The sequence below is a fragment of the Capra hircus genome, chromosome 19 (assembly GCF_001704415.2).
Source record: "Capra hircus breed San Clemente chromosome 19, ASM170441v1, whole genome shotgun sequence".
Taxonomy (NCBI): domain Eukaryota; kingdom Metazoa; phylum Chordata; class Mammalia; order Artiodactyla; family Bovidae; genus Capra; species Capra hircus.
Window position 1 is genome coordinate 37,313,073 of NC_030826.1, and position 27,713 is coordinate 37,340,785.

The 27,713-nt window shown below is 41.8% G+C and overlaps 1 protein-coding gene across 2 annotated transcripts; it reads right to left on the reverse strand.

The window, feature by feature from the left end:
• CALCOCO2 (calcium binding and coiled-coil domain 2) lies at window positions 4,738–27,565 on the reverse strand. Of its 2 annotated transcripts, none has more exons than XM_005693703.3 (13): window positions 27,465–27,565; window positions 20,589–20,778; window positions 16,114–16,216; window positions 15,629–15,762; window positions 14,706–14,831; window positions 13,475–13,563; window positions 13,016–13,085; window positions 12,249–12,371; window positions 11,872–11,958; window positions 9,184–9,279; window positions 7,321–7,450; window positions 6,256–6,284; window positions 4,738–5,763 (listed from the first exon to the last, which is right to left on the reverse strand). In XM_005693703.3, exons 2-13 carry the CDS (start codon window positions 20,766–20,768, stop codon window positions 5,584–5,586), a joined length of 1,347 nt encoding a protein of 448 aa, XP_005693760.2. In that variant the 5' UTR covers window positions 20,769–20,778; window positions 27,465–27,565; the 3' UTR covers window positions 4,738–5,583. The 2 variants fall into 2 exon arrangements, with proteins under 2 accessions (XP_005693760.2, XP_013827885.2); XM_013972431.2 differs by lacking the exon at window positions 27,465–27,565 and adding an exon at window positions 27,036–27,237.

Here is a 27,713-nt window from a genome sequence, read left to right on the forward strand (position 1 = left end):
ACCAGACCACCAGGGAAGTCCCTCAAGAGGGTTAAATGAACAGAATATATAGTATGTAATTAAAATGCTTTCAAGTTTAGCATAATTCCCTGGTGATTTCTGTAAAATTATTGCGTGTGCCAGGTCTGTCCTGGCACAAACCTGGTGGGCAGCATTCCATTTTGTGCCTTTTCACAGCATCCTCCACAGTTTTCTCCACTTAAGGGTCACTCATCTTTTAATGTCAGATTCAAATCCCATCCTTCCACCTGTAGGACTTGTTAAATATTATCACAGGTACTTGTTGTACGCTCAGTTCACATCATCTCTGGTATCTTCCTCTCCCTATGTTCAGCCCTCCTCATCCTCCCAGTGACTTAGAGCAGACAGGTTGGTGCAGGGTGACTGCACCCTCTAAGCCACAGGGAGCACTGGGTCACCCTAGCAGAGTAACAAGTCTTCCCTTAGGGAATCTAGAAATGCAATGAGATTCCCATCCTTTCCTTTCAAATCTTTTTTTTTTTTTTTTTTTTTTAAGACCAGAGTAGCTTAAAAACTCCGACAGGCAGCAACCATTTTATATCATGTAATCTGGGAGGCTGAGAGTCAGACTGGAGTGAAAGAGAAGCTTTGACTTAGAGGCAGAGAAACAAGAGAGGAGACAGCAGGGATGATGTTCCTGTGTCAATGACAGCTCCAGTCCCAAGGGCTGGGAGTCTTGCAGTCTGAGTCTCTGAGACACTCTTATACCCTTACACCCCCGCCTCTCTTGTCCCTTCTGAGCTCAAATAAGCTTGTTAGACGGAATTCAACTAGATTGTAGTGTCTTTCAGGACAGAAACTTGTTTCTCTTTATATGCTAGTACTTCTGCTTTAAAGTTCTTTGCATCCTGGGGCTGCTTCTCTCTGCCCCTTTCTAGAGACCCTCAGGATACCCTCCCTGTTTTGGTCTGCCATTTTTGTCCCTCACTTCTTCCAAAGCACACTCCTATAAGACATCATTAACTTGGGCTTGGCTCACATCTTGACACTCAGGTCCCACAGCCCTTCTGTCTTCAGTTTGGAAGATGATGCCCCTTATATTCATGTCCTTACATTGCTTTTGGGGGTGTTTATCCTGTTTCCCCAACAGATTAGGAGACCCCTGCAACGAAAGGCTCTCTCCCTGCAGCAGGGCAGAAGAAGGAATGTCTTCATTAATCTTGAAGATCCCCGAGGGAAGAATTTATCTTCTGTTTTTCAAAAGGAAATCCCGGCCCTATATTAGCTCTGCACACTGTGGGTGCTCAATAAATGTCGACTGACTGGGTAAATGATAGACTTAGTCCCCTGGAGTGTCATATTCTTTCTTTCCACAGGGAGAAAGTAATAACATTCAGCAGAGCAGGCTGGATCCCTTAATATGATTACCTGGAATTTGTGGGCTGGTGACTCTTTCCCCCAACTTTATTGGGTACATTCATCTCCACAGAATAGGTATTCCCGGAGACCGCTAATGCTACTGGCCAAACAATGGGCTACCATTAACTGGCCTAACCCTGCTCATCACAGGCTTCCCCTGGGGCTTGGCAGTAAAGAACCTGGCTGCAACGCAGGAGCCACAGGAGACTCGGGTTCAATCCCTGCGTCGGGAAGATCCCCTGGAAGAGGGCATGGTAACCCACTCCAGTATTCTTGCCTGGAGAATCCCCATGGATAGAGAAGCCTGGTGAGCTACAGTCCATAGGGATTGCAAAGAGTCAGACACGACTGAAACAACTCAGCACGCATGCACATACGCACTGCTCATCACATATGAGGCACTGCCTCCAGCCCAAGAGAATCCAACACTGCTGAAGCAGGGGTTGTACTGACAAGTGTGCTTTAACCAAGGTCAACTGTGTTGAACTTGTTGTGTATCTGTATTTAAGACATCCTAGAGACTTCCCTGGCAGTCTAGTGATTAAGACTCTGTGCTCCCAATGCAGGAGGCATGGGTTCTAGCTCTGCTGAGGGAACTAAGATCCTTCATGCCACATGGTGTGGCAAAAAAAAAAAAAAAAAAAGACATCCTACTATGAGCCTTATATGCCATATGTGACCTTACCATTTTTTAACCTTTTAAAAACATACCAACTTGAGATATAACAATATGGAATATATATCACCTATTTTGAGTGTGTAATTCAGTGGTTTTAGTATAGTCACAGAATTGGGCAACCACCTCCATAATAAATTTTAGAACATTTTCTTTACTCTGAAGAGAAACTCCCTACCTATTAGCAGCCATTCTCCATTTCCCCCCAACACCCAACCCTATGAAAAGGGCTGTTGTTTTTGTTTTAGTTGCTGAGTTGTGTTTCGTGATCTCGTGGACTGTAGCCTGCCAGGCTCTCTCTGTCCTTGGAATTCTCCAGGCAAGAATACTAGAGTGGGTTGCCATTTCCTTCTCCAGGGGATCTTCCTGACCCAGGGATCGAACCTGTGTCTCCTGCATTGGCAGGGGGATTCTTTACCACGGAGCCACCAGGGAAGCTCCAGAAAAAGGGCTAATCTATTTTGTTTCCATAGAATATTTTCCTACTTTGGATATTTCATATAAATGGAATCTTGCAATATGTGGTCTTTTGTGACTAGCTTCTTTCAATTACCAAGTTTTCAAGGTTTCAAGATATTGTGACATATCAGTATTTCATTCTTATTTATGCCAAATAATATCCTGTTTTATGGCTGTGCCATATTTACCCATTCATAAATTGATGGACATTTGGGTTGTTTTCACTCTTAGCAGGTTATTTCTCCACGTTTCATCTTACTAATCTATAAAAATGGGAATTAGCAGCTGTCTGTTTCAAAGGATTACTGAAAGTACACATGGAAAATATGAAATACATTCTAAACTATAAAGCACTTCATACATGTAAAGACATCATTTTAATATTTATATGAGATCAATTAAGGAGTGTAGGGGCCAGTGTAATTTCCCTGAGCTTGTGGCCTATTGTTGGTTAACTCAGGGGATTTAGGTGCTATCTCTTCGGGTTTGATCTCTGCGTTACATTGAGTCCATTTTGCCTTTTTTCCTAGGTAATGGACTGTATCTTTTAGCCGCAGCCTATCATCTCATTAGCATTTGTTGCTAGGAGACCAGGTTAGAGAATGCTTAGCTCAGTGCAATCCACAAGCCAATGTAGAAAATCACCAGAATCATAGGACATTTAAACATCAAGGCAGTTCCATTTCATCCCAATTTTTAGCAAGTCAAGGGAAAAGGGCTGAAGCTACAGGTGTTCCTAGGGACCTTGCTTTACCAAATATCTTGCCAACTCCCCCTTCTCTCATTTTAGGTTCGCTTTCCTTTACTACTCACACTCATGTATGCCAGGGTGACTTTTGTTTTTCCCCACTGCTTAGCAAGTACATGTGCTAAGGTAATGTAAAAACATTTTAATATTAAAAAAGAGAAAATGAACTAAGAAGGATAACTTGTTGCCATAATAAATACAAAGATTCCAAAACCCAATTTAGATGTAGCCACCATTTTACTCCTACCACCTGCTATTTTTCAGAGGCATTTTACAGCTTTAAAGTCTGTGGGTGCAAGAACTACAGAGAGGAAAGGCTGGGGTGATCTTCTAGTTTTCATCTTCATTTTATTAAAGGGGTGATGACTGGATTATATAAGAATGACTGTTTCCTTTACCACTAGTAACTGCCTGGAGCATAATTTCCCCTTCAAAGCCTTGGTAAGAGCAGCTGGGGATAATGATCAGTGGTTAAAAGATGCTTTGTTTTACATCCAGAAAAAAGGATCATTAACACCTCAACTGTTTTTTTACCAAGCCTGTGGAAGGCTCCTGCTGCTGTTGATAATCACGGTAACCCTCAGGGTAGCAGGGGCAAAGGGGTGGGTAATTCACCAGAAAATGGTATTCACTGATTTGGATTATGTGCACCACTGCTCCTCTCCATTCATGTGCTTAATTAAGAGCTGACTAGTACAAAATAAATGAGACTGCAATTCTTCATTGGAACTATCTGGGGAGTAACAGGAATTTTGCAGGGAGGAGGGGTATATGCCAGAAAAACCGCATTACTCTCTATTATATTTCTCTTCTAGACTTTGTGTTAATGTCACATCTGATTCTGAAGGGGCAAAGACTTATGAGTCCAAGAGACATCCTATTGAAATGGTGATACAGGAGAAGGAGGGGGGAGTATAGTTTCATCTTCTTGTTATCAAAGGAGAAATGAAGGCCAGGAGCTGTGACCAACATAATATAGCTAGTCTAAGGCGCAACTCCAGTCATGCCAGGGAAAACCTCAGAAGGACTGCACAGCTATAGTTGGCTCAATCTGATTCACAACATTATTTCATATCATTCAAAAGTTCCTGTAAAAGCCTTTCTAGTGACCAGCTGGTTGATTGCCTGGGGGTTATTTCCATTTGTTCAGTCTCTCAGGTAGAGAAAATGGAATTGCTTTCTTTTGGTTCAAGTAGGCAGGTCTGGATGGAAGGAATTGAACTTAGTTCACAAAAGGTGCCAGAATCCACACTCTTTAAAAAATACACATAAAGTTAGAGTAATGAGTCAAGGTTCCAGTTTCTAAAGCTCATGCTTCCTCAACAACGTCTCCACCTCAAGGTAACGGCCAGGATACTCTTGTTAACTAGTTAAGACAGGTGAAGAGAAATCTTTGGTGGGGTCTATAATTCCCACAATCCTTTTGATTACACTTTCCCCATAAGCTTAAAAATAAAAAAACATGAACTCAAGGTTTATTTTAAATTACCAAAGTCCCTGAAGTAGAGGACTAGTTTATTTTTAGTATTAAAGTGATGAACAATAGTTCTCATTATTCTGACTTATCCTTTTTCAAACTCACTTGCTCAGAAAGTTGCAAACCCATACAGTTTCTAACAAGTCCCACTAACCATTAAGAAAGGACTTATAACAATAAAAGTTATGTGCACATGGAAAACCAGAGTAGAAAAATGCCAGTCAGAGGTATAATACAAAGAGAAATAAGACTTTCTGGGATTTAAATAATATTTCATGTCCATGATTCAGGAATGCTTCTGTTGGGAGCTGTGAAATCAAGGTGAGAAAACTTTGGTATTCAAATTGCATGTTTGGGTTCTCTGCCATGCCATTTTGGGCTAGGCCTGAGGAGGAGGAAGAAATTCTCAATTCCAGATCAGTCGCCAGTCCCAGGGTCAGGAGTGAGGACTAAGTACAAACATACTCAAGGTCTGACCTTGAACGGCAGCGGGACAACCTGGGAAACTACTCACTTGAGTCAGGCTGGCTGTGAAAAGCCAGGTCAGCCCTATCGCAGGCAGGGCCTTTATGCTAGAGACCCTCACAAGAATAGGCATTTTAAGTGAGAGGCTGACATAGCTGGAGTTATGTGACTTAAAAGGTTGTAACCCACAAGGATGGAAGTAACAGCCCTTAACACTATGCTTCAGATAATCGACATGACTCCACCTATAGGGCAGCAGGACTAAGTAACTTCCTAATAACTGAGGTTAGGCAGGATCTTAGGTCATAACTCATAGAAGAAGCGAAGGTTCTACTGTATAAAATCCAGGTACAGTATAGATTCAAGAGGCTTGGACACTTAGAGAGTGTGGCAGAACACATGGTCTTCAAAGATCTGCTTCTCTTTTGCTGGGAAGGTCTTGTCACATATTGGACAATTCAAACTAAGGGTCTGCAGGTGCTGCTCCAAGGCCAAGTCGTGATCAAAGCCATCATCAATAAAGTCTGATTTGCAGACGGGGCATTTCTTGATGGAGAGCTGGGAGGAAGAACAAAGAGGTCAGTCTGAATGCCACGTATACATGGCAGAGACTGTGTCTGACTTTCTACTGTATCCTCAGCACCTAGCATACTGCTCGGCAGATGGTAGGTGATCAAGAAACAGAAGATGAATGAGTAAATTCACATTTGGAGATACTCACTAGGGCTTTCCCTAACCCCAGGACTGAAAGGAAGCACTGGGTATACCTCGTTTGGCTACCTGCCTGGTTCATCTTTCCTCCCCAGTCCTGCTACCAGACTCTACTTGCAGGTAGAGATCTTGAACAGAACAATGATGGATAAACTGCGCTTTTCTCTCTCCACCTGAACAGGCTCTCTTAGCTCTTGGCACTGACCAAATTTATCTTGCTGACTTAGGAGTTATCACAATGAAATGGTCTCCCTATAGTTCTCCCCTAAACTGGATGGAGCAAGAAGGGAAATTTTCTCAAAGCTTTGATGTGGGCAATCTCATGAATCAAATACTTACCAGGCTTGGGGCAGAACTTTCTTGGATACCTGAGGGTAATAAAAAAGATTTCATTCAATGAAAAAGTACCTATGCACTAGAATGCATTCTCCAGCTGTGTTCTAGCAGCTATTTTCTTTAACCCTCATCATTCCTCTTCTGATTCTTTAGCTCTCACATATATCATCTACTTTGATGGAGGGGATCTAAGTCAATGAGGGAAAAGAGGAAAAAATAATGAAGCGGCATTTTCAGTGGCCATTATATAATCAGAAAAAAACAATAAACCTGTTTTTAGTACGGAGAAAATGAGATTTTAATGAAAACAGTAACAATTTAACAAGAAAATAGTCTGAGAATAGATTTAAGACCAAATGCACATGAAGTCATTTTTTTTAATGAAATGCTTAAAAATAGTTTTAAGGAAAAATAAACTCGTACCACTGTCTACTGCAAAGATGTGATTGTAACTGTTAAAAAATATGACTGCTTTAAACTGTCCCTAAAAAGCAAATGAGGTCTCATGTTGCTTTTGGAGACAAAAAAGCAGGAAAGTTCCCTGTGTGGCAAGGACATCTGACCCCAGGTCCATAAATGACAAGACTGGCTGTCACCACCCACCTCCCCACCCCCTGCATTTCCTGTCCTCCAAACCACCCAGAGGTCTCTGTGGAGCACACCCCTGCTACCCCTGGTCAGGCCATGGGGGGGGCTGCCTCACCGCCCATCCTGGGCAGCAGAGCCCGCCTCTCGTGCTTCCATTTCCAAATCTTAATTAGCTTCCTTGGCTCTGTGTATATCTTCTGCACAGAGACATTTCTCTGATTTATATATTTGGAATATAGCCACGGGACTCAATTTGTGTCTGCTGCCTCCAGGCGAATGATCTGATTTGCGACTTCTAGATTCAGATTTATTTCTCAATTAACACTTCTTGCCTAGCAATCTTTCTGTTGGGTACTCAGCTTCTGCCCAGCAAGTCTTAACAATGAGGCTGGTCTTAATTAGCATCTCAGATAAAAAAAAATTTAGTGGGGGAATGGGATGCAGGCAGGGGCTTCCCAGCTTGAATGGCAAAGTTCTTACCAGAATATGGGTTTCCAAAGACAAGTCCTGGGTCTTGTCTTGTACCTCCTTGACTCGAAGTGGGCATTTGATGTGACAAAGAGTCACAGTTCAGGTAACTCAGCAGACTGCTGTTCTCTCTCTTCAAAAACTAAGGATAGAGTATTCACAGAGATATGTTGAAAGACAACAACAAAGAATGGCCACAAGGAACTGGCCACGGATGCTCATTACAGGTAGCTGTCAATTAACAATGTGGCACCAGCGAAGTCCAAGAAGTGATAAACCGTTATTCTTCAAAAGGGGAAGCAGCATCCTCAATATGCCAAAGATATGAGGTCTTTTTTTTTTTTTTTTAAGATTTTTTGATGTGGACAATTTTTTCAAAGTCTTTCTTGAATTTGTTATCAACACTGCTTCTGTTTTGTTTTTTTGGCCACAAGCCATGTAGGATCTTAGCTTCCCAACCAGGGATTGAACCTTGCACTGGAAAGCAAGGTCTTAACCACTGGACCACCAGGGAAGTCCCCAAATCTAAGTATTCATATCTAAATTTAAATATATACAGGATTTTATTTAGATCAATACAAAAAGGAATTTACAATCTTTAAACACATACCAACTGAAGCAGGTATAGAAGCTGTGTGGATATGTGAGGGCGGCAGGAGCTATATTAAGACTAAAACTGTTGTACATTATTGAGAGCAAAATGCTTCTTTTAGTCCCCTTCCTAGAACAATTTTCTTACACACTGTGAATGTTCTTCTGATATAATTTTCCCCTCTTCATGTTTTATCCCATCAAATGCATATGCTAACAGAGTGAGAGGGAGGAAGGAAGAGAGGGAGGGAATGCAAGGAAGAATGTAAGAAATCAAGCTGCAAGGCAGACAGGTGACATTTAAAGTTCTCAGAAGAAAGAAAATTAGTAACCTTCTTAACATCTTCAGGGGGCTTTACTATAGTTCTTAACAAAGCTTCCAAGTTTCAGATGTTTTTCTTGTTGTAAGTGGTGTGAATTCTTCCTTTCCCATCTCCTGCACAGCCCTCCCCAAAGGCCCACCCATGTTATCGACTATTTCAAAGTCAAGGTTCTTAAGTAAATTAAGATGAGAATGACAGGACCAGAAACAGACCCCAAAGTCCTTCTGCAAAACTGAAGCCCATTGGCATAAATGATGCAATCCAAGGTAGGAGGATGACTGAAGGCACAGCCCAGAAGCGTTATGGAGAGGGAGGGGATGCGAGATGAAGAATGGCTGGAGGTGTAGATCAGAGGAGGAGCCAGAATGCACGGACACCTGCTCTTTGATGCTAGCCAGTATGTGAGAATGGCTTCAAGTTCAATCTTTTTATTTGTTGCCATCATCGTCAATCAATTAATGTGTTTAGCACAGAGCAGAAAATACCGGCTGGATGAACGAATGAACAGATGAATGAGTGAATGCACAGAATTTCGGGGGGCCTACCATGGGTCCAGCACTGGTACAGATCACCACTTCTGTTCCTAGTTTGGCAGCAGAGAAAAAGAAAAATGTTGTGCGGAAAGAAAGGGGTCCCTTGGCTAAACAGCATAAAAACGACGTAGGATTATTATTCCCTAAATACAATACTTTTGATAGCTGTGGAGTTAAAAGCAAAAATAGTAACTCAGATCTTCATCAAGGCTGTTCCTTTCAAGTTGACTACTGCCATGCCAAGCACGTTTCAGTTACAGAACCAAGAGTAGGTTTTGCGGTAATTAGGGAACCAGATGAAATGTACTCTTTGTTTAGGGAAACTGTTTCATCCAATGTCACAGAAAGAGCTCTTTTAACTTTTTATGTTATCACCACATCTCTGGGTCATCCTTCTCCTTCCCTTTAAAACTCTTTTACACACTTACATCATTTTCTTTTTCTATTTTCTCTTTCTCTCTCTGTAGAACATTACATATTATCTTGTTCTCACTCAGTCTTTTTGACAGGTCCATGTTCTGGTCCTATCAAATAAAAAAAAAGTTAGGATTAGGATCACATATCGTAGTCTGGATCTGAGGTGGGGTACAACAAGGAGATAGAAGAGGATCTGGTTTCCGAAGTGGTGGGACTGAGGTGGGGGGAAGGGACCAGGGAGGGGGACGAGCAGTGTCATGGAGGGGATGCAGACTTACAGAAAAGTGACTTAACAAAATGCCTGAAGGCCTGGGCTGGCATCAAGATGCCCGCTTCTTTTGGTTTAGCTGGGAGTAAGTGACCAAAGAGAGTTAGCCTGGGGGAAACCTCAAGATTGACTTATCAGAATGAGGGAAGGAAACCCCACCCAACCATGGACACAATCGTCTCTGTCTTGAATGAACACCCCACTGAATGCACAGTGTAGCACTGAGTTAGGCTGGTGTGACTCCCAGTGTGAGGACAGGCGTGTGGATTCCAGTTACGAGGAAGAAGGAACCCTGGACGGCATTTATCGAAGGCTACAAGGAGCCCAGACTGGGGTCTTGGGCTTTCCCGCACGATGGGTTCACCTGACTAGTTTCATGGACCCGAAAGTCACAAGCATGCTTCAGTGCCTCCCGTCTCCTACCTACATACGTACACGTGCGCATACCTCACAGAAACACTTAAGCTAATCTTACTAGTTGTGGGTGGTTTTTTTTTTTCAAGATTTTTTATTTGAATGCTGGTGCCCAAAATGCTGTGCGCTTCTAGCCGACCCTGAGGAAGTAATGCCAGAGGGGGCTACCCGATGACAGTGCTGACTGGAGGCTCCTGGCTCCCCATCCCCATTGGCTCCTGCTGGCTCTTCTGGTCCTGCTTCACTTCCTCAAAAGGCAGAAATAAGAAAGGACTATCTGAGTCCGCACAGCAACCCACTCAATGGTTACAAAAACCTTCCCTGAGACCCATGACTAAGCTGAGGCTTCTACTTCCAGGGATCCCCAGACTGGTTTCTGGCCGCATATTCCATCCCTCCTGTTTTTAGCAGAAGGATAAATCTCTCTCTGTAACAAGGGTGTAAAATCCTAGTCCCAGAACCACAAACCTTCATACCCCTTGCTTCCTGGGCCCCACATCTCTGTCACCTACCCGTGTGGCAGCCCTGAGTTGCCTGATCTGTTTGTGGAGACGTTGACACTCTTTGTACTTCTCTAAGAAACAGGCTTTCCCGGCCTCTACTTTTGCCTTTAGGCGTTCCACCTCTTGTACTAACTGCTCCTCCACTGCTGTTTTCTTGTTCCTAGGCTCCTGAAGCATAAGATATATAGTCCTCAGAGTTAGGGGCCTTTTGAATGCATGAGGAATAAAGAATGCTATCAGACAGCTAGGGTGCCCCCTGGGTCTTGAAAAGCATTCCATGAAAACCAAGGAAACCCATATCTGCCACAAGGAGGTCCAAACCTTTGAATGGCTATAGATTATTTACAAACAACAGTAATTTCTTTGCCATATCAGAGGTCACAAACTCAAAAGTGCCAACAGGAGCCTGGCAAGTAATATAATTGAATGAAGGAGTGGGATGATGTCATGAAACAGCGAGACTGCAGCCACATGGGGCATACAGGACCCATCAAGAGGGTCAGCAGTTACTCAGCTCCTGCAGCCACGTGGGGCATACAGGACCCATCAAAAGGGGGGCATACAGGACCCATCAAGAGGGTCAGCAGTTACTCAGCTCCAGACACCACTGCTGGACAGGTATGTCGGCCCAAATGTTGCCAGAGCCTCGGATCTTTCAAGAAGCTGGAAATACCATTTTTAAAAAAATGGGAAATATTCCCATTTTTAAGTGTTGATACGCAAATCAATTTTTAAAAAGACACTATTTAGAACAAATAAAACATTTATGTGGAATATACTTAATCTGTGAGTTGCTGATTTTCAAATTTTGTTAAATCTGTTCTTGAGTACATCAAGCCAAAATACACCGTAACATACATAGTAGGTACTCAGTCATTGATTGGATAATGACTGACTGAATGAATGATGCATGAATGATATGAGTTACATTCCCAATAAGCGGATATTTTCCACACATTGGGATTTCTCAGGTCTTCACAACAGCTCAGAAAATGGGATTTCTAGCACTTGTTATCATCACAAGGCCTCTTCTATAACAATATATTACAGGAAATTATTAGTCAATTAGGCTTTCATCACTGTGTTGCATAGCTTAGAATAATGTATGACAATTGCTAACATTATATTAATATTAATTATAACAAAATTTGACTACTGTAATATTTTCTAATTTAGAGCTCATTTTATAATCATTAATATGTCTGCCCCCACAGTAACTCTTTGAAAAGGGGGCAGGGGTAATTCTGTGTGATTCCTTACCCAAGGCTCTATTTACTACAACCTGCCATGAAGTTTAACTTAGAATATTCCTCTGTCACTCATCACACATTAGAAATGCCCAGCTCTCCTAAATAGTTTGTAAAAGTCAGATTCTCTGTCCTTTTGGGTACAGAGAAAGAAGTCCAGAGGTAAATGCTATTCTAATCTGTCATTTACCCTATCACCTGAAAATAGGTCCTATCCTTTCCTTTCCTTAGGCGCCCTCCCACATAGCCATTCAAAGACAGACATGCCGTTAACTCCTGTTGTTTCCTCGCTGCAGTAGTTTCTTTCTGCTTCATCTCCTCCACTGTCTGCTCGAGCTTCTTCCGGTGCTCCCTCTGCAGAAAAACAGATTCTGAGTACCACTGCTGGGAAAACACACACACACACATGCATAAGCACAAGTATGCATGCACTGGGGAAGGGCCTGCTAAGCTAATGAGCAAGAGAGGGAAAAGCAAATCTTCTCTTATTAGCTTCTGAGAAAAGCCGTGAGATGCCTCATTTTAGATGGCTTCCCCTGAAACCTTTCCCAGAGTCTGTGATACCCACATATACAAGAAAGAAAGAACAATGCATATATTTTTTCACAAAGGTCAAAAAATATTATTTTCTTTCATGACTCTACCTGTTCAGTTAAACTGAGAAAGAGCTGGCCATTTTCCTCTTTCAGGTGCTCCAGCTGCTCTGTCTTGTCTTGAACTCCCTGAACAAGCTTCTCCATTTCTTTCCCTTGATTTGACAGCTGAGCCTAAAGCAAAAGAAGTGAATACAATCAAGATATAAAAGAAGGAAACCTAAACAGGAACAATGCTTTGAAACGTACAGTAACATAAAAAGATGTGCTTTCCCCAGCAATTCCAACTTCCTATCAACTTCCGTGTTCTTCAGCTCTACCTTACACCTGCTAGAGAAGGGAAAGGCTACCCACTCCAGTATTCTTGCCTGGAGAATCCCCATGGACAGAGGAGCTTGGTAGACTTCAGTCCATCGGGCTGCAGAATCAGATACAACTGAGCAACTAAGCACAGCACCTTACACCTAAGAATCTAAGACTCAAATTGAGTAAAACTTGACAAACTACCCTTTAAAGCCCCTCTCTAAGGCACAGCCTCCTAAAAATGAGAGCAGTTCTGCTTCTACCCGCTTATCCAATCTTTTTAGTAAGATTTTGCTGGAAAAGATTTTGTAGCTAAAAGAAAAAAATTAGAAAGGATATTGGGGGCGGGGTGGTGGTCAAGAATGGAAAACACACACTCTGAAATTTCAATCTGATGCTCGGAGAAGTCCACCATTAGGCACCCACTATAACGCGCTGCATCTTCCTGGATCACCAGAGTGGAGTGGTGGTGAGGCTAAGAAAATCTACTTTGGCAAAGGTTTGGCATAACCTACCTGAAGCTGATCCACTGTGACTCCCATCTTCTCATTTTCTGAGGACATCTTCTGGTTTTGTTCTTTCAGTCTGTGGAGGTAAGAGACGACTAAATGAAAAATACGCTGATTCTAGTTGAGCTACCCCAGACCATAAATGATTTAAGGCTGCCTTGGCCCTAACCCTGCAGTTATTTTAAAATCCACTAGTCTCTTCTTCAGTCCCGTTCTGGCTTCCTGACCTCAAACTCCAAGTGTTCACTACTTAAAACTAATACCTGAATTCAGGTCATTTGTCTTTACCATTTTGATTCTAATTCTCTAACCCAGACTCAAAGAGCTCATGAGTCAAAGAAGGAGAATCATACCTATCATTGTCCTAATAGGAAGACTGCACTGACAAATTCTAGAAATCTAATCTGACCTTGCCTAAGGGTGTTTACAATACAGCAGCTCCTCCCATTCAAGAATGAGACTCACTGAAGCAGCTCTAACTCCCAACAGTCCTTCTGTTCTTTCATTGTCTGTTCCAGCTTCTTATTGATGCTCTTCAGGGTTTCCAGCTCCTCCTGTAGATTGAAATGCCAAAGGGACTGACCATTTCTAAGGCAGTGTTTAGTGTCTCAGGCAGCCAACAAGTATTTGAGCAGCACTTATAATATGTCAAGCATATACGCACAGCAGTGAATGAAATATCCAAGTAAAAGGATTTTCATATTAAAATGTTCTTAATATGTTCTTTCCATATTAAAAATACATTTATCTTAAGAGTTTTGGATTAACATATATAGACTACTATATATAAAATAGATAACCAATAAGGGCCTATGTATATAGTACTGCTGCTGCTGCTAAGTCGCTTCAGTCGTGTCCGACTCTGCTACCCCATAGATGGCAGCCCACTAGGCTCCTCTGTCCCTGGGATTCTCCAGGCAAGAATACTGGAGCGGGTTGCCATTTCCTTCTCCAATGCATGAAAGTGAAAAGTGAAAGTGAAGTCGCTCAGTCGTTCTTGACTCTTAACAACCCCATGGACTGCAGCCTACCAGGCTCCTCCGTCCATGGGATTTTCCAGGCAAGAGTACTGGAGTGGGGTGCCATTGCCTTCTCCGATATATAGCACAGGGAACTATATTCAACATTTATAATAAACTATAAGGGAAAAGAATCTTAAAAACAGATATATATATGCATAATTAAATTACTTTGCTATACATTTGAAACTTATACAACATTGTAAATCAACTATATTTCAAATTAAAAAAAAGAAAGGAAAAAATACATCTACCTTAATTTCTCTTCTTGTGGAGCTTATAATTTGTCCATTAACTCATTACATAAATATTTAACGAGTGCCTATACATACCAGACCCTGTTCTGGCACTGTAGACACAGCAGTGGACAAAATAAAATTTCTTTTTTCCTAGAAAAGTGCTGTCCAAGAAATTCAGGAAAGTCATTATATATATAATTTTAAAAATTTAGCAGTCACATTAAAAAAGCAAAAAGAGACATGAAATTATTTTACTAATAGTATATGTATTTAATCCAGTGTATCTAAAATATCATTTAAATACATAAACAATAAAAAAGAAACATCTAATATACTAAAATCTGTGCCAGATACTAGTATAACAGAGTCAGATCACACGAAAAAGTGGGTGCTGGACAGGAGCCATCACCCCCATTCACATTTAACAAGCACACATACCTGCTTCTTTTGGAGCGTGGCCTCCATGTCTGAGTTTTGCTTCTGGAGGCTGACACAGCTGTCCTTCAGCTCCCGGTTTTCCTTGCAAAGCTCTTTGTTGTGCTGCTCAATTTCCTCCACCTCACCCTACAAAAGAACGTTCCATAAACACGTATTTGGCTTCTTATAGCTCAATGGATATTCAAGTCCTGCTGACATGAAAGTCTCATACGCTGGGATGGTGAGGGTCTAGCTGATCCCCACTCACTGTAGTGACATCTGTGTACCCCAAGTGGAAGCAACCTCTCAGTAGGTAGGGAAGGGGGAAGAGAAATGTGTCTACCATAAGCACTGAGCCTGCCATTACTAAGAAAGAAAAGACAAAAGAAAATTAAGCCACAAAAAGTTAAAAGGGGAAATGACAGAAGACTGTAATTTTTTTTCGTGCAAATACTTTATTTCTCCTATCAGACTTAGTTATGTGAGACCAGAATAGGGTTTTAACAGATTCTTCATTACATCCCTAGTGTCCACCAGAGTGCTGAAGGGAACTAGATGTCCTGTTAAATAACTGAGTAAGTAAATGAATCTAACTGAAAGATACAAACAAGAATATCTGCTGTGTCTCTCCTCAAAGGAGCTTATACAATTTACTGTAGTGGTAAGATGTATACATGACAAAAATTGAGTAACTGGGCAAGTTAAGGGAATAACTGAAGGCCAAGTGAGTTACAGACGTTTTAGAGAAAGGAGAAATCACTTATTATGATTCTTATCAACATTCTGAAGTCATTCCCTTCTGATGGGTTTGAATGGGACTGTGTAAAAATTTCACAACAGTATCTGTTAGACATTCAATAAATGCTTACTGACTAAAACTCTACCCTACCCTGGAATTGCTACTCTTAATGGCAGGAAGGGACTGAGATGAGATGCTTACAGACCTGAGTGGTAACAACCAGGATGTCCTCTTCATTTTCTGGACGGAACTGGAAAGGGATACTTGCTCCCCGGACCACCCCATCCTGATCCACATAGCAGAACTGGTAATACTCATCATCCTTGGGCAGGTAATAAGCTGGAAATACAACATGATTTTAAAGGCAAAATATTGCTTCCCTGGTGGCTCTAAGGTTAAAGTGTCTGCCTGCAATGCGGGAGACCTGGGTTCGATCCCTGGGTTGGGAAGATCCTCTGGAGAAGGGAAAGGCTACCCACTCCAGTATTCTGGCCTGGAGAATTCCATGGACTATATAGTCTATGGGGTTGCAAAGAGTCGGACACGACTGAGCGACTTTCACTCACTCAAGGTCTATTCAGAAAACTAAAAATCTAGAAGTCTTTTATCTACCCCAGAAGGCTCTAGCTCAAGAGAATTAATGAGTCTTGGTTGCTGTTTTTAATACCTTTGATCTAGTATTTTTCTCACCTTTGAACTGGACTTCCTGCTGTTTGGATGATTCACTGTTTAGGTCAACGGGCAAAGTAACCCACATGAAGGTGTAGTACTCGCGGGTTGTCTTCCATCCAACCTGCAATGATAAGAGGCTCTTGTTCAGCATCTGAAAGTGCTCAGATTTAGGCTCTGTCTTCTGAATATGCACCTTTCGCTATTTTAAAATTATAGTAGAATAAGTTCTTTATCAAAAGATCTCCCACAATGGATCAAATCTTTGTGACTTATGATAACTACATATACAATTAAAAATTGGTATGTATGCACATATACCAGTTACTCATAAATTACTCATCTTAGAAGGAAACAAAAACTGGCCACTCAATACCCAGGATAAGAGTGCCAAATATTGTATCTCCAAGTCAGATACAGTACTGAGAATGACTGGGGAAAAAAGTTGTGGGATTGTGAGCTTTGATTCTGCTATCTTCTTACAATGGTATACTTGGAACTTCTTAATCAAGAAGCACTTCTGATCTGCCCTCTCTATTGGTTTGTCCTCTCCTGTGTCCAATTCAGTCTTGTCACCTATACCAACCTGGTTACATCACTGCCTTTAAAAATGGCTTTTTAAAATAATGTGTGTGTTGGGGCTGGATGGGTAAGAGAGTTCTTAGATTAGGAGGCACCAGATAACTAAGTCCAGTTTGTATGATTTTCTTGCTCTGGTGTTTTTTCTTAATATATGTTTATTGAAGACTTTTTGGTGATAAAGATAAAAAATATAATCTGGTAGTCATAAAGGCCTCTTCTAGGTATGAAATGTAGTAAGTCATAAGATTTAAGGATACTGTAAAATTTGCCTCAGAGCAGAAAGCTGGCCAAGTAGGAAATATTCTCACTAAGTGTGAAAAGGGGTAAAAGATGCTCAAATCATATCTGGAAGGTAAGTGCATACCAGAGAACAGAGAGGGAGTCACTGTGTCTTCAAGGGGTGAACACTCAGCAAATAAGAAGCAAAATGACATTTATTGCCATATTTTGACTCTGCCTGAGCCCAGGAGGAAGAAAAGAAACTAAAAATAAATCCTATTTTTATATAGTAAGGAATCAGAGCATGGTTGAAAAGGCTATAAGCTCATCAGAACATACTGAGGCATGTTTTAGTGTCTCATTAATACACACCCCATTGCTGTGAGCACCTCTGAGCCACTGCAGCCTGCGGAGGAACAGGAAGCAGGAATTTTATGGAGTCTTCATTCACATCCTGGAGCTTAATGCACTGTGACTAAAATATCATCTGGGAGGGCCAGAGAATTACTACTGCCTTGGAACAAGGAAGCAACTTCCAGTCACCTGAGCTTTCTGTCCTTGGCTCCTCCATCTCAGGAGTCCTCGTCCCAGCCTGCCTCTTGTGGTATGACCATGGAACACGGCATAAGAGCCCGTAAAGGAGAGCATGGAGCACAGGGCTCTATGTTGAAGGAAGAAAACCTGACTCCCAACCACTTTAGCTTTCATCATTGGTGGTAGCCTTCACTCTATGGAGAAGATGGAGCACGCTGCACATGCAGAAACATTCTATGAAGGCCCCGCGGGTGCCAGGGACCAGTGGTGTTAGGGCAGATGAGGAGTGGAGGAGCAGGATTAAGACTATACTGAAAGAACACCAGGAACATTCTAGAAGTGAGCTAGGAAGGACAGGCACTGAAAAGCAGAGATATTACTCTGCTGACAAAGGTTCTTATAGTCAAGGCTATGGTCTTCCCAGTGGTCACATACAGTTGTGAGAGCTGGATCATAAAGAAGGCAGAATGCCAAAGAATTGATGCCTTCGAACTGTGGTGCCTGAGAAGATTCCTGAAAGTCCCTTGGACAGCAAGGAGATCAAATCAGTCAATGTTAAGGGAGATCAACCCTGATTATTCACTGGCAGGACTGATGCTGAAGCTGAAGCTCCAGTACTTTGGTCATCTGATGGGAACATAGGACTCATTGGAAAAGTCCCTGATGCTGGGAAAGAATAAGGGCAGAAGGAGAAGAGGGCATCAGAGGATGAGATGGTTGGATGGCATCACTGATGCAATGAACATGAACTTGGGCAAACTCTGGGAGATGATGAGGGATAGGGAGCCCTGGTGTGCTGCAGTCCATGGGGTTGCAGAGTCACACACAACTGGATGAGTGAACAACAACAAAGGAAGGACAAAACTTCACATTCAGCCCTTAATTCTCTAATTTACTATCTGTTGTTCAAAGGAATTCAGCGGAATAGAGGAAGCAAAGCAGAGTCAAACAAAGGTCTCCAAACGGGGAGACCTTGGGAAAATCACCATCTTGAGTATATTCATTTTATTCATCGGTGCACAAGTAATAAAACTGCTTACCTCAGGGGGCTGCTGTGCTGTGAGGATTAAATTAGAAAACACACACCCACATACACATACTAAAAAAAAAAAAAAAGAAGGAAGGAAAGAAAACCCCATCAAAGACCTAGCACATCATATGTTCTCAAAAAGTTTGTGTTCTCTCTTTATTACTCTTAAAATTTTCTTTCAGGCTTTAGTAGTGGTGATTGGTTATTTAGACGCTAAGTCGTGTCTGACTCTTGTGATCCTGTAGACTGTAGCCTGTCAGGCTCCTCTGTCCATGGGATTCTCCAGGCAAGAATACTGGAGTGGGTTGCCATTTCCTTCCCCCAGGGGATCTTCCCGACCCAGGAATTGAACCCAGGTCTCCTGCATTGCAGGTAGATGATTTACCAACTGAGCTATGAAGGAAGCCCTTCAGGCTTTAGGGTAGGTGGCAAATCAATAGCTTTTAGGGAATTCCTGGGTGGTCTGGTGGTTAGGACTCAGCACTTTCATTGTCAGGGCCTGGGTTCAGTCCCTGGTCAGGGAACTAAGATCCCTGCAAACTGAGGGGCACAGCCAAAAAAATGTGATCTAAAAAAAATACAAACAATGCTTTTAAACATTTGTTTTTAAAAAGTATAATCCTTTCATTTGGTTTAGAGTGACATCCTCGCTGGAAGTTGTTAAGGCTTGGGAATTATAAACAATCAGCCTGAGCAAAATGGAAATAAAAAGTTAGATTACCTCTGAGAAGCTGTAAGTAACTTTTAACCATTCTTTTTTTCAATTATATATACCTGTACTGTTCAATATGCTAGCCACTAGCTAGCATATTGAAGCTACTTAAATTAAAATTAAATAAAACTTAAAATTTAGTTACTCAGTCACACTAGCTACACTTTAAGTGCCATTAGCCACATGTGGCTAGAGCTTACTATGCTGGACACCAAAGCAGCCAGTATAGCTTCTTTCTAGAAATTCTACTTGTCAGTGTTAATCATAGAAAGTTCTACTGGACAGCTTAGATACATATGGGGAAGAAAAAAAACAGTTGCCATCTTCTTTCCAAGACAGAAAACATCCTGCTGTGTCAGGTTTCTGTTAGGACACCTTTAGTCTAATGAGTCAGTGTCCTGCAGTCTCAGGAGCTGTCATGATATTCGCCAGAGTCCCTCTGCTTGTCCACTATCCCCACCTCTAAATACCAGCCTTGTTACCTCCAGCTTCCATCACTCTTTCACGTAGCTTGAAATTCCAAACAATTAAGAGAAGGAATTTGATGAGGGATGTGAATTAGCACCAGCTCCTACATACTGCAGTCAAGAATGATGTCTGATTTCAGGACGAACAGTGTTGGCAAAGAAGCACATGACATACTGAGGTGTCAAAACAAAGGTCACTGATGCTGGAACTCTGCAGTGTAAATAATGTATGTTTGACCTTTATCTCCCGTCTCTGGAAATAGGACAATTTGTCATTATGGTATGTGAGTAAATGAGTGAGTGTATGTGTCTGTGGCAGGGGGAATGTCGGAGATAGAGAGAGACATGGTGGGAAAGAAGGGGAAGTTTAGAGAATAAATTGACTATAATAAAAAAGTACCATTTCTGTACTGGAACTGACATGGTGATTAGACACTGGAAGAGGAAACCAAAGGAGCTCATAAACTTTCTGTTCTTGGAAATCTTCACAAAGAAGCAAGACACACTTATTCAGGAACAAACTTCTTGGAGGCAGGGTATTAACTTTTCAACATCCTTTCCAGATTGGTAATACTCATATTAAAAAAAATTAAACACTGTACTAAGTAAGCAAGTGACATTAATTCACAGAAATTATGGAAGAGGCCATCTACCCCAGTCAGGTCATAGATGAATATTAATTTAAAACATATTTACATTTGGCCTTTGAAAGTGTAATAAAACTTGGGGACTGTATGATTTGCTATCTTATTTTAGCTTAAGACTGAAATTAAAATTTGAGTCCTATAGCATTGTTGATGTGTGAAGGGGGAAGTGCTAGGGAGCTGAGGTCAGGATGTTAACACTGGTCACACATATATGCAAAATGCTTATAATATAGAGACAGACACACACTCAGGTAACTAAGATTCACCTCTGGTTCCTAACCATTTGGTACTAAATTAACACTTACTCTAAAGATGCCAATCCAGTCCTTTCGACGGGGAATGAAATGCTGGGTGAGGGTGTAATAGCACGTGATGTCCCCTCCGGGGATGTAGAACTTCTCCACACTGTTAAAGATGACCTGAGAGAAATGACAGTGGTCCAGCAAGACGGCTGATGTAGGGGGATCCTCTACTGTCTCTTCCATGGTAGGGGTCCTGTTAAGAGACATGGGACACAATAGGGCTCAAAAGGGTTGTCTGAAATGCTGGAAACTTCTGGGCTCTCAGCCAGGGAACATTCCGTTCAGGGCAAGTCAGGAAAAGCAAAAGCCTGACAAGCACTGAGATCACACAACTTGCTTTCTGTTTCACTATGAGCCACTTTGTATTCACCACTTCCTATGCTCTAAGAATTATCTGAGACTATCTTTGACCTCTTCACCACAGGCACCACCATCCTCATTATACCCTTATCCTCTGCTCATAGCTAATTTTCTCCCTTTCTTCTAAATGCCTTAAGTAAGGCAGCCTAGAGGTAAATGCCCTGAGCTGGGAACTGTAAGACTTAGATTCTAGATTTTTTATCCCAATAAGCCCTGTGACTTTTGGAATGTCAATTTCTCTAGATTTCAGCTTCTCTATTCAATTCCATTCATCCTATAATTATCAGATCCTTCTTAATATTAAAGCCCTCTGCTAGGGGCTGGGAATGAGTGCAGAAAGATAGGCATAAGAGGAGATTATCTGACATGCAGTGGTGACCAGGACAGTTTCAGAAATCAAAATGCTGGAGTTCAAATTCCAGCTTCACCACCTATAAAATGCATGCCCTTGGGTAATTTATTTAACTGGACTCTGCGCATGGTTCCTCATCTGTAAAATGGGGCTGATAACATCTACCTCATTCTTTGTGTGTATGTGTGAGCATTAACTGACATATAGGTATACCTTGAAGATACTGCAGGTTCAGTTCCAGACCATCTCAATAAAGCACATACTGAATAAAAGTGAGTCACACAATTTTCTTTGGTTTCCCGGTACATATAGAAATTCTGTTTACATTATAATCTATTAAGTGCTCAGTAACATTATGTCTAAAAAAATAATGTACATACCTTAATTAAAAATATTTTATTGTTAAAAAGTGTCAAAAGCAACATCAAAGATGACTGATCACAGATCACCATGATAAATATAAAAATAATGAAAAAGTCTGAAATATTGGAAGAATTATCAAAATGAGACATGAGTAAGCAAATGCAGATAGAAAAATGGCACCAACAGACTTCCTTAAGATATGGTTGCCACAAACTTTCAATTTGGTAAAAAAAAATGTCAAAAGTATCTGTGAAACACAATAAAACTAGGTATGCCTATAATAGACAGTGACTAGTCCTTAAATTAGTGCCTGTCATAGAGTAGGCAATTCACACAAAGTAAAGGCATGTTTAATTGCTAAGTTATGTCTAACTCTTTGCGATGCCATGAACTGTAGCCTGTCAAGCTCCTCTGTCCGTGGGATTTCCCAGGCAAGCATACTGGAGTAGGTTGCCACTTCCCTCTCCAGGGAATTGAACCTGTGTCTCCTGCTTGGCAGGCAGATTCTTTATCACTGAGGCAACTGGGAAGCTGCTAAAGTCATGTTGAGTGACAGAATAAAGTACTTGGACAAAGTCTGTATAAAGAGAGGGCTTAACAGATGTGATTATTACTTTTGTGTGTGTGTGTGTGTTTTTTTTTTCTCTTTTCTGGCATACAATCTTTGCCCTCAAAAGGGTCGCAATCCGATATGGAGGGTAGATGACAATTTAAGTGACTGCCAAATGGATAAACACATGCAAAATGCTCCTGGGTTCAAAAGAGGGAGAGAGATGAAACTGGTTAGGAAAATAAAGAAAAGCTTTGAGCAGTGAGTGGAATCCTGAGTAAATCCTCAAAGAAGATTAGGGTTTTGACAAGTGTGTTGGGGGTAAGGAAACTTCAGATGAATGTAACAGCATGCATAAAAGCAAAGAAACAGAAAAATGCAGTCCATGTTTGGAGGACAGCAAGCAAGTTTGGAGCTCTACAAAATGGAGTCAGTAAGCTATTTCACCTTTGGAGGTCATAGTACACATAAAATGTGATCAAGGGTGGGGAACTATTGAAGACAAAGAAACAATACATAAAAGAAACAAAGTCTTTAGAACTGTCAGGACCTGATACTTCCTGCCCTTCAAAAGTCACATGTCCTGTGTTCTAAATGCCTCCTTGGTCTAACATTTAGTGAATCCATGTTACTCAACCCTCAGCTGTACTGGGAAATGAGAACAATACTGCAGCTCTACACAGCAGATGAAGAAAGAGCTGTACATATGCAAAAACGACATAATACCTTACAGATTCAGCTGCTAGAACATGTTGGAAGATTGTATACACACACATGCAAACACAACTTAAAAGAACAGCAAGTACAATAACCAAAAAACACAGTTGCTCTTCTGGCTCTGCCCCACCCACTTATTTCCTGGTTTTATTTTGAACTCTAAGCAAACAGGCCTTCTCTTCCAGCTCCCCCAGAAATAAGTTTTTTCACAGAGAAGGCAAGAGGACTTTGAGGTACTCAACTGTCTGTTCTTGGGACTGAACTGAGGAGCTAAGAAATGTATTGGCTTTCTGGTTTGTGACACAGTTTGGCCACATCCTCAATGTCAAAACTCAGATCAGTTTTTTCAAGGAAAGGACAGCTCACATTCCAATCTAGGCCAGCACTTGTTCCTCCTGATAAGCTGTGGCCTGCTGATCTGATCAACGCTGCAGGAGAATGGGCAGGGAGATTTTTCAGCTTGCTGACCCCTGTCATTCCTAGTGGACTTCAGTCCACTGAGGCCAACATAGCCACTGGGTCCTAAGCTTGGAGCACCGCTTATCCGAGCATGTAACTTGATCTGTGCTTTACCGTGGATAATGATCAATACCTCCAGTAAGAGTGACTTCAGTCCCCGTCTCTCAATTAACCTAAGTACCATCATACTCTCTGTTCTTTTCCTTCATAACACTATCTTAACTGTATATACAACACTAATGCTAGCCCATAGTAACCACTAAGAACTCACAGAATAAATGAATGTAATATGCATGTAATTCATCAAAAAGTGAAAGGAAGGAACTTTGTAGGTAAACAATGGTGTGTATGATGGTGGCGCTTATTCTTGTCTTTAGCCTTGCTCCTAATTTGTTTGGCATCTTTGGAGAAGCTGCTGTTTCTCAGTTTTCTCTTTTCTAAAATAGAGTGAGGAGCAAGTTGCTGGTGGCTAAGTGGTTAGGATTCTGGGCTTTCACTGCTATGGCCGGGATTCAGTCTCTGGTTGGGGAACTGAGATCCTACAAGCCACATGCTGTGGCCAAAAAAATAAAAAATAAAGTAGGGTAAAGAGATGAAAATCTCCAAGTGTTATGTCAGTTCTCGGTATAGCTGGTTCAGCGGGCAGAGCTGGTTCGAGTGGCATGGTGCCAAAAAAATAAAAGGCGCAGGTCTGATTTCCTTAAGGACCCATAAAATTCACACTCCATTACCTGCCTTCCACACACTCAAACTCTGGCATGCTGTTTTGCAAATGTATGCTGCTCTGAAAGGCAGGACCAGCCCAGGGTATGGGAGTTTGGTACCGCCTCTCTTTCTTTACTAGAAAACAATCAATCTATAAGTTAGCTCAGAACAGAACACTGAAGAAATGACAGCATACGTACACAAAATGACATGACAGAGCTCAAGCTCTGAGGCTTGAGCCAATGGAATCTTTGTTGTTCAATCACTAAGTCGTGTCTGATTCTTTGTGACCCCATGGGCTGCAGCACACCAGGCTTCCCTGTCCTTCACTATCTCCCAGAGTTTGCTCAAACTCATGTCCACTGAGTCAGTGATGCCATCCAACCATCTCAGCCTCTGTCGTCCCCTTCTCTTCCTGCCCTCAATCCTTCCCAGAGTCATCTTTTCCAGTGAGTCGGCTCTTTGCATCAGGTGGCCAAAATACCGGAGCTTCAGCTTCAGTCTCAGTCTTTCCAATGAATAGTCAGCATTTGATTTCCTTTAGGATTGACTGGTTTGATCTCCTTGAAGTCCAAGGGACTCAACTCTCAAGGGTCTTCTCCAGCACCACAATTTAAAAGTATCAATTATCTGGCGCTAAGCCTTCTTTATGGTCTAACTCTCACATCCATACATGACTACTGGAAAAATCATAGCTTTGATTATACGAACCTCTGTCAACAAAGTGATGTCTCTGCTTTTTAATATGTTGTCTAGGTTTGCTATAGCTTTTATTCCAAGGAGCAAGCCTTTTGTTTTTTTTTTTTAGGAGCAAGCCTTTTGATTTCAAGGCCAATAGATGGAACTCTGACATAGTTACTTGTTTTTTTTCATCTCAGTTTCCAAAATGATTAAGGTTCTCAGAGGAAGAAGGCAATGTATTCTAAAATGAATCTCCTGAACTGGCTCCTGGCTTCTAAGAAAACCTGACACATTTTCATCTAATGAGCATCTCAAGATTAATACATGTCTCCTAGGACTGTTCCATGAGGGCACAGATTCTCTTATATTTCCCTGAAGAAAAGGAACAAAAAAGCCAGTTCTACTCCTGCTCTTTCTGAATGAATCTGTAAACTACACTGCTAACACTTTTTAGCAAAAAATTAAAAAATGTTTTAAACTTTCTGATTAGGTTCTAACAATGCAAATATTCAACCAAATCATCTTACCAATGTTCCCAAAGAATTTTCCTCATTATGCTAAATCAGGAAGAATAACCTTATTTAAAAAACAAAACCAAACTAAAATTCTACCACACAAATGTCCAACATTTTTATGTTAGCTTTTTATACCAGTGGGCACGTTTCATGAGAAATGAAGACTATAGATAAGTTTCCCTGGATTAGTTCACAGAAAGCAAATGCATCCGAAGCCCAGAGAGAAATGCTAATCAATTCTTCATTTGGGAATAGTTAAAAACAAAACACACATTCAATCCAATTCCTTCATCCTTCTGCTTACTTAACTTTCTAAACTATTAGCAATTAGCAAAATGGATGAACTGATTTGAATCTCATTCCCCCTGGCCCTGGAAGAGATGATTCCACAAAACTACCCTTTAGAGAACACTGACAATAGCTATTACGGATGTGTAGATGGCCCTTAGATGGGGAGCAAAAGCAAAGATACATAGTCACCGGTCCTCAGATTATTACAGCCACTTGCTCTAATCCAAATTTTCCAAGTTTATTCTAGTTCCTTACCTAAAATTTTTGAGTGACTTAAGTAAATTTCATACCCCCAGGAGACTTTTAATACCTAATTCACTAATAATTCTTTGGATTTGTTACCCAGCTTATTCTAAGCAGCCTTCATCCCTTATACCACATCACTGTGCCAAAAGTACTAAGGAAAAACAGAGAAACAGTTCTGAGCAACCAGAAGAAACTGCAAAAAGCTCAATGTGTACTCAATCTCCATTTTCTTTCATTTTACTTTACTGAGATTTTATACTTTTTCTGTGAAGAGAGTGATTATGCTAACCCTTGAAGTGACAAGGGTAGTGACAGTGTTTGATGTGTAGCAGAAAGGGAACAAAGCTAGGAGCCAAGGGACCTGGGTCCATTAGTTCTGCCACTAACTAGCTCTGAGATCTTGGCCAAGTCACTACTTTTTAAACCTGTTTCCTCATCTGTAAAAATGCATGGATCGGGCAAGAACATCTCTTAAGAAACTTTCCGGCTATAAAGATGATCCCAGGTGAAGGAAGAAGGAAGTGAAGATACAGTTTACCAGTCTTCATATAAGAAAATGAGGAAGCATGGTATTATGTTAATAAGCACAGTCAAAAATTTTGAAGAGCCCTATTTGTCCTCTGACTCCAAAGTCTGCAGGATGTGTTAATGCTGTGTAACTCTTACTACCCTTCTCAGAGTCCTTTCCACTCCATAGATGTCATTTCTGCAAAAGGGTAGACTTTCAGATAGAGGCCTTCTGAAAGCATCTGTGAAAGTGAGTCACCTGGATATTCATTAATCATTAAAGATATTCCTTAATCATCTACATAATCTACAAAGGCCTACTGTATTAAAGTCTTTTGCTTTTAAAGGTTTTTGCAGTAGTGTAGTTGTTATATAGCTTTTATAGTATTCTACTCCGCTCCAACCATAGCTACTTGTTGGCTTACATCAGAAGCAAAGAATCCAAGGGATAGAAAAAAGGTTAAATGTCCAGGAGGGTTGAACTCAATAAATAAAAGTGGAAACATTAGCCCCCGAACTCAACTGGGGGGAGTATTGGGGGTGAAGGACTACAGGAGATCGATGGTAAAGAAGCAGGTCACCGCATTCCAGCTGCTCTCTCTTCTCAACTGTCCAGAACATCTCCAATTACAAACGGCAACTGAACGAAGGGGGCTTCAGTGATCAGGAAGGGGAAACTGAGACCCAAAGAGAAAGTAACTTGCCTAGGGTCACTGGGCAGGGTCCTGCTTCTGCCACCAAGCCGACCGCGATGACGATGACGTCAAGCACGGGAATTAAGGAGCCAGCACGACCTCGGCCGGCGAGCGGGGCATGACGCCGTGACTTCAAGACCCTCACTGGGTCACAGGATTCCTTCTGTCCCAGGGACCGCCCACGCGGCCCCGGGCACTGAAGCCCTGCCCTCCTCGGCAGAAAACTGCCCGCAACCCTCCAAAGGCCGCGGAGAGGCTCCAGGGGGCCCATGACGTCACACCCACTTACGGTCACCCTAGAAGGATGAAAGGAGGTGAAAACCGAAACCAACCGCACATCCGCCAGCCCATGGCCCTTTCTCAGGACTGAAAGTGTGAAGTCGGAGAATCTGAGGGCCCAACTGTCCCTAATTGCCCACCTTCGCGCCAGAGACTCACCAGGGGCTGCAGCCAGCGGCAGCACTACAGCAACAGGGCACAGAGGGGAACAGAGGCGGGGCTAAAAACCCAGGGACGAGCTGTCCTGTCTGACCCCGCCCATCGCGTCATAACGGTCAGCAAGTCCCGCCCTCACCGCGGTGCTTTACGGGACTTGTAGTGCTCAGGTGCATGGGTTCCAGAGTTTTCCGTCACCTTGTCTGTTCCGGAGCAGCAATCACATCCGAAGGAGCTTATTTCTTCCCCTAG

What these genes read in the sequence shown, in the direction of transcription:
- CALCOCO2 (XM_005693703.3), bottom strand. Translation starts at nt 20,768, where the DNA reads ATGGAAGAGACAGTAGAGGATCCCCCTACATCAGCCGTCTTGCTGGAC. An exon ending in TCCTGGTTGTTACCACTCAG is followed by an intron (nt 14,832 to 15,628) that starts GTCTGTAAGCAT and finishes GTTCTTTTGTAG; the next exon opens with GGTGAGGTGGAGGAAATTGA. An exon ending in GGAAACAACAGGAGTTAACG is followed by an intron (nt 9,280 to 11,871) that starts GCATGTCTGTCT and finishes TTTATTTGATAG; the next exon opens with GACCAGAACATGGACCTGTC.